Source organism: Plodia interpunctella, chromosome 21 (genome assembly GCF_027563975.2).
Source record: "Plodia interpunctella isolate USDA-ARS_2022_Savannah chromosome 21, ilPloInte3.2, whole genome shotgun sequence".
Taxonomy (NCBI): domain Eukaryota; kingdom Metazoa; phylum Arthropoda; class Insecta; order Lepidoptera; family Pyralidae; genus Plodia; species Plodia interpunctella.
In genome coordinates, this window is record NC_071314.1 from 1,649,858 (window position 1) to 1,656,649 (window position 6,792).

The 6,792-nt window shown below is 42.7% G+C and overlaps 3 protein-coding genes across 3 annotated transcripts; 1 reads left to right on the forward strand and 2 right to left on the reverse strand.

The window, feature by feature from the left end:
- Positions 1 to 946: 946 nt before the first annotated feature.
- LOC128679498 (ataxin-7-like) lies at positions 947 to 3,950 on the reverse strand. The gene has a single exon (XM_053761779.1). The coding sequence runs from the start codon at positions 3,457 to 3,459 to the stop codon at positions 1,411 to 1,413; it is 2,049 nt and encodes a 682-aa protein (XP_053617754.1). The 5' UTR covers positions 3,460 to 3,950; the 3' UTR covers positions 947 to 1,410.
- Positions 3,951 to 4,136: 186 nt separating this feature from the next.
- On the forward strand, positions 4,137 to 4,910 carry LOC128679508 (uncharacterized protein). The gene has a single exon (XM_053761799.2). It carries the CDS (start codon positions 4,282 to 4,284, stop codon positions 4,774 to 4,776), a length of 495 nt encoding a protein of 164 aa, XP_053617774.1. The 5' UTR covers positions 4,137 to 4,281; the 3' UTR covers positions 4,777 to 4,910.
- A 194-nt stretch (positions 4,911 to 5,104) lies between these two features.
- Tcs1 (Threonyl-carbamoyl synthesis 1) lies at positions 5,105 to 6,027 on the reverse strand. The gene has a single exon (XM_053761797.2). The coding sequence runs from the start codon at positions 5,893 to 5,895 to the stop codon at positions 5,164 to 5,166; it is 732 nt and encodes a 243-aa protein (XP_053617772.1). The 5' UTR covers positions 5,896 to 6,027; the 3' UTR covers positions 5,105 to 5,163.
- Positions 6,028 to 6,792: the final 765 nt, after the last annotated feature.

Sequence of the window (6,792 nt, forward strand, 5' to 3'; positions counted from 1 at the left end):
TCGGTGTTACAGATGTGATAGGCTGTATTGACCCCTCGCCGTCTGAGTGATGCAGCATGCCTGTTTTCTTGCTCTCGTAGTAAAATAGATATTCTGTTCGCCTCATTTTAGGATACCTCTATGTTACTACTAAAAAGAAGTAACTACGAAAGTGTAAGCGGGATGTTTGTATTTCTTAACGCTGGACGGAGTTCGATGAAACTTGGTATATGGTTAGATTCTTTCCGGACTCTTCATCAGCCGCTGATGAATAATCCGGTGCTGTTAAGAGGATTTGCTAAGAGTGTTAAACCTGGATTAAATTGTATTTGAGCGAAGCGAGCGAGGTCTACCAAATCAACTTGGGGCAAAAATACATTTATTGTATGTATGTTTGTAACGCGAGAAATTTTAAGTTCGTGGGGCACAAAATCGGTTAAGTCGTTTTTGAAATATTCATAATTTTGTAAAAAAAATATTGTGTTCGCGAGGTCTAAGTTCGCGACGAACAACTAGTTTACTAGCGGCCCGTCCCGGCTTCGCTCGCGTTTATGAGTTTTTTGCGAACAGACTGACTTTGTTTTATAATACGTAAGAATTGCACAGCTTCCGGGTGCAAATACTTAACTAAATATTGTGACTGATCTAATAATTTAATTTCGTTGGGAGGTACATTAATAGGGAAGTGTTATTTCAAACTAGTGCAAATCTCTATACACATACTAATAAAATACAAGATTATTATATTAGATCAAATGTGATTCCGGTTCCGTTGTTTCACAGTCACCGTTAATTTTAATGAATAACAATTAGTTTAATTGTATTGCGAGACATTCTTAAAATAACCGTGAGTTTCGAAACAAACCACGTGGGAAAATTCTTGTTCAAATTACAATGCTTCTTACATGGGTACTTAGACGGGCCGGTCCAGGTGTAATGATAATGAATGAATTAAAACAATATAACGTTGATATTGAGGTATTTGCCTTTATTTTCAAAAGGAGGCGATTTACTATTATGGATAGACTTATCATAGTATTTATATTTTTACATGGAAATTTTCATCACATTAAACCATTATTAATTCTAGGCCATTTATTTATTCAGTATTCAATTCAGTATCAACAATGAGTAATATGTCATTTCGAAAAAATACAACCATTCTGTATAAGCTATTTTAATTCATTGACACATACCGACTTGCGCATCGGAGAGCGATTTAAAAAAATCTTATAAATAATATACAAAATAATACAAACATTAGTTCGCTTCTCGACGAAAAAAAATGAGATTTAACATTATCGTAACATTATAAACTCCGATCGGGATAAAATTCGTGATTATTTTACATTTTACAGTCCGATTCGATTCTTTACAGAAAAATAAATATACAATTATGTGACTACACAACCGGTGATTGCTTATCGGTACTCAACACTTCTCGTCGGCCAGCACGTCGAGCGCGAAGCCCAGGTCCAGCACGGCGGCGGGCGCGCGCCGCGCGTGCTTCAGCTTCGTGCTCGCGCCCGCCGCGTGCCCGTTGACGCGCGGCGCCGCGCCCGCGCTCACGCCGCCGCTGCACGCCACTATCAGCTTGCGCACCTCGGGCTTATTCGTTTTACTAGCGTTCATATGTACACTTTTGGACAACGACAGCGGATTCTGGTTATAGTAGAAATTGTTCGAAGAGCCTGTCGACTTGCTCTGTGACCTACTTAGTGAAGATTTGATGTTACTCCGTACTGTTGCGAATTTTTTGCCTAACGTGATCGCGCTGCCGGCGTGGGACGCGTTAAACGTGCAGAGAGCTAGCGGACGCGGGGACGAGGAGTACCAGCAGACGTCGGTCGGCACCAGCGGCGGCGGCGCCTCGTCCGGCTTGTCCACCGGCCCGGCGCCGGCCACGCGCTCCGCCGGCGACACGAGGGTCGGCAGGGGCACCTCGGGCGGCAGCTCCGCCTCGTCCGGCAGCAGGAACTGGTCTGCATTCAGTGGTGGACCCAGAAGCGAGCTGATCTCCGCCGCGTCCGGCAGCACAGAGTTTGGGTCTTCCACACTGATTAAACTCGCGTAGATGTCATTGACCTGCTGCTCGGCTGTCATACCGTTGAAGGCGTTGAAATCTAACGCCGTATTGACTAGGAGCGGTGGGAGGTTGATAGGAACGGCCGCGGGCGTAACAGAGGCGGCCGGCGCTGGCGCCGCCTGCGGCAGCTGTGTCGGCGCAGATGCGTGCTGCGCACTCGCATGCTGCGCTGCTGCATTGGCGTCGCGAGAGGCTCGATGTTCAGCCAACAACTGGTCAAAAGGCTTGATCCGCCCCTCCACCGTCCGCCGCAGCGACAGAGCGTGCGCTTTGCATGTCAGTGACCGTGTGCACGGTTTTGGGTTCTCCGCCGTCACAACCCCACAATGCTTGTTTGGATCGTATTCTCGTAAATTAAATTTCGTTTTACTTGTTTTCGACCTGGACGACGATTTTGATGATGGGGTACTCGGCGTCGTCGGAGTCGCTTTTAAAGCTATATTGCTCAGTGCTTTTGTGTCTATCACAGATGGTACCATAGGAGAGGTTGTAGGTGCGGCAAACTGTAACATATCTTGTTCAGGTAACGTGTAAGCTGGTAATGAAGGATACAGATCTTGTGGTGGAACAGGGTCGGTGGTTTGGGGGAAGTTTATTTCTTGCATATTACCTATATCTCGAATGATATTCTTCCAATCTGCTGCATTTGTGATATCATCAGCCTGAATACCTTCAGAATTCATTATTGCAAATATGTCATCTGTAATATTCTCTCCAAGGGGCAATTCCTCAGTGTCCTGTATACTGACTACGGGTAACTGTCCACTCTCCACACAAACCTGCACCTCTCCCATAACGGCAGAGGAAGTGCTCGGTTCTTCTAAATATTGCATTTCTGGCTGAGGTGGTATGACTATTCTTGAATGTGGGGCAGTGGCAGTGTGAACTGGGGAGGTTTCCATCTTCACTGGGAGCAAATCAGGATGTGTGGGTATAGGAGGTGGGGGGTCCTTTTGTGTTTTATGTCGAGTCCGACTCCGACTGCCTGTGGTCGCGGGTGGCGGAGGGGGTAGTATAGGCTCTGCCGAAGAGTGAGAGTCCAATAAGTGTCTGTAAGCCGCACTACACTTCACTATAACACCACACATGTGACACATGGCTGCATTTAAATTGTCCATTTGGGGGAACAGTCCATGGAGGCTCATGCTCTCGAACTTGAGCCTGTTAAGCCCCGCACGGCGGTACCGCGCGCGCTCGGACAGCTTGTAGGGGCGCCCGTCGTGCGGCCGGCGCGCGGAGCCGCTCTTAGCGTCCACGGCTGCCGGCACCGGGAACCCATCGTCGTCCCGCCGCGGCGACAGGTGCCCAATCTCACTGACCCAATGATCCCAAGGTTTCTCATTGCACTTAACAGGGCTCACTATCTTCGCCGCGAACGGAAACTCGCCGGACATATTTCAGATTTAGCACTCGACCTGGTGAAAAACTCGCGCCCAGCGCTCACGGCAGCCCTGCCATAGTTGGTCCACGGACCACCTCGCTCCTCTGATAGGTTATTATCCCATATCTGCCTCGATGTTTCGTCCCGTCGACTGCGCGGTATGGCTCACATCGTAACTCTATTGTTTACTTCATTATTTACACTCGTTTATCTTAAACGTGTTATGATTGTTTTAGCTTTTATATTTACAGGGACAGATGATCTATTTCACTGACAGCTGATTATGCAGATTGTAAGTTTTTCTCCACCATGAAACACTTCCATCTGTCGATGATCGTTTTATCAGCACTTCTCGAGTTAAGGTTGATAGAAACTCGTATAAACAAGCTTTATTTAAGTGATATTAAACTCATTCACACAAATAAAATATCCAAAATTTCTGTTTGGTTGGTTGTAATTTACTATAGAAAGCATCAACACTTTTTTGAGTATTTGTAAAGAACGATAATACTCTATGGTCATTCATTAGATGAATGACTGTGACGTGACGAGCTGATATTCTCAGCAGAAAATTTTGGTCTCAAAATACCTGTTACTTGTCACTGCTTTATTCAGAAAACAAAATCGATCGATTCAGATTTCTCTTTCGAAATCTCGAAAAGAAAAAAGTAAACTGTCAGTCATGTCAGTGTCAAACCATGAAAATATTTAAAAATTCCAAAAATACTATTATTGCCTGCCTACACTAAATCATAATGCGTTAAATTAAAGATGTTTATTATGTTGTGACCCTAGCGTTCATTCGCTCCCACTAGAGTCACTCGCCGGCGTCTTGATGTTGTTCAGAAACTTTTGTAGATCGATCTTCGTTGGCCTACCAATTGGCGTAACCTTTCTCGATACTGTGGGTTATGTGGCCAGAGTTGAAGGAGTTTCTATGCAGCCGGTGCTTAACCCTGGCGCAAAAAATTCTGACTACGTATTTCTGTCACGATGGTCGGTCAGAGAATATGATTTGAAGCGGGGCGATATAGTTTCCTTGATATCACCGAAAGATCCTAACCAGAAGATAATAAAACGCGTGGTGGCGCTCGAGGGTGATGTTGTGAGCACGCTGGGTTACAAGAACCAATATGTGAAAGTCCCTGAAGGTCACTGCTGGGTGGAGGGTGACCACACAGGTCACACTTTGGACAGCAATACATTTGGTCCAGTGTCATTAGGTTTAGTCAATGCAAAGGCAGTGGCTATCGTTTGGCCCCCAGAAAGATGGCAGAACCTCGAAACCAAGCTACCAGACCACAGAAGACCCATAACTAGGTCTATTTAGTTTAATAGTAAAATTTAAAATCGGAATGTTACGTAGTAATAGGAGTCTCAAGTGCTTATTTGTTATGACTATTCAGGTGCCTGTTCAGATTGTAAATAGTAAAATACAACAAAGTTGTATTCATCACTCTAGTCTGTAATTTTATACTGCAGTAACCATGGCAGCCACATTCTAATTAATAATTATTGTAATTGATCAATGTAACAGCCATATAATTTGAGAAATAGTGTTTAACAAAATTTTACATTTATAAGTTTGAAATGAAAAGTCTTGTTGTGGAAGTTAAATAAAGTTTTGTTAAACAAAATAATTTTAATTAAATAAAACATTATAATGAATCATAATTTATTTATAACTAGTAAGCTATCACAGCAGATATATAAACAATTACATAACATGTTTAAATCCTTGGTTTTCCAGAATCTTTACAACTCTCTCATATGAGATGCCTCTTCTTATAACTTCAAAATGTCCAACTTTTGACAAGTCCACCACTGTGGAACCTGTCCTGTTCTGATCCAGTCCTTTACTCAGAACACCTCCATCGAAGACTGCCCCTAACTGTCCAAACAAATGTTCAAATTCTTTCACGGACAATGTCGAGGGCTCATTGCTACAATTTGCGCTAGTCAATGCAACTGGCAAATCCAATATTTTTGTTAATCGGTTCATAAAATCATGGTCTGGTATTCTTATACCAATCTTAGTAGTATGAGGATTTAGGTATGGATTGTTAAGAAGTTTAGTTTTTTCTAACACTATGGTCACAGGGCCTGGTATCAGCTTGTGCAGTAAATCATCAGATAAATGTTCAGCTTCGCCCCATTTCCGTACATCATTCACATATGTCACACATATTGCGACTGGTTTAGCAGCATCTCTTCCTTTTATTGTGTACAGCTTTTTTATTGCTTCAGGACAGTTAGCACTGCATGCTAACCCGTAAATCGTGTCTGTAGGTACAGCAATAACTTGTCCATTTGCTAGAAATTGGGCAGCTCTAGCATACGAAGCCTGATCAGAACATGCTATTACCTGAGCCATTTTATCAATCTTCATTTTGGGCGATACTCTTTTTATCACTAAACTAAAACTCCTTTTAATTATTCTAACACTCATATCAACAAGACAATGTTTTCCACCTTATAATAAATGTTTTAATAAATGAAATTATAATTCAATCACGCCAGTTATGAGCGCATTTGTGGTTGCAACAGCGGTAGAAAGTGGTCATAGGCTCGTCAGCCGATCGAGTTTGAAGCTGCATAAAGTAAGCTCTTCCATGACCACACTTAGGGCAAACTGCGTCAGTAGAATCCACGTTCTCCCAGGCAGCAGCGCCGCCCATAATATAGTCCAGCTCCTTTAATTTAGGGAAGGTACGCGATATAACTCTTTTCCTGATGTTATATACGTAGGGACACGTGTTACAAGCGTATCTTAGCCCATATTCTGGGGCTTCTTCTACCATTAAAATATTCGCGCAGGTTGGGCAGAAAAGCATTTCTCAGCCTAGTCTTCTTTTTGCTATGAGTCGGCAGACAAATCTAGCAAAAGATACCCATCTATATAGCCTTTACTGATGAACTTAATATCAAACAATCATTTTAAAGAATTTAATAAAACACAGGAGAGGTTATAAAATAAGCAAAGAACATGTTATTTTCAGTCCTTGCATTCCAGTTTATGACATTGACATATCTGTGTGATTTGAGAAAGATGTCAATAGGGCATATTACGCAAAGCTCAGCTCAGATGGCGCTACTGGTACAACTAAGGTACACAAACATTGCCAATGGAAGCAAGAAGCGCCAATGTTCAATACCATAAATAACTTCTACGCAATTGTGGTGCGAGTTTAAAGGAAAAAGGAAGGATTTAGTGGATTATTCTGAAAATAATAACACTATTTTAGGTTATGTTCTGCATTATTTGGTCAACTGTGGTCATAAACTGATATAAACTTGATTTTGACTGAAGATCTTACCTGTATGAAGTCCATATAGCTATAGCTTC

Excerpts from the sequence above, each read along its gene's own strand:
- LOC128679498 (XM_053761779.1), bottom strand. The coding sequence starts at position 3,459 with ATGTCCGGCGAGTTTCCGTTCGCGGCGAAGATAGTGAGCCCTGTTAAG.
- LOC128679508 (XM_053761799.2), top strand. The coding sequence starts at position 4,282 with ATGTTGTTCAGAAACTTTTGTAGATCGATCTTCGTTGGCCTACCAATT.
- Tcs1 (XM_053761797.2), bottom strand. The coding sequence starts at position 5,895 with ATGAGTGTTAGAATAATTAAAAGGAGTTTTAGTTTAGTGATAAAAAGA.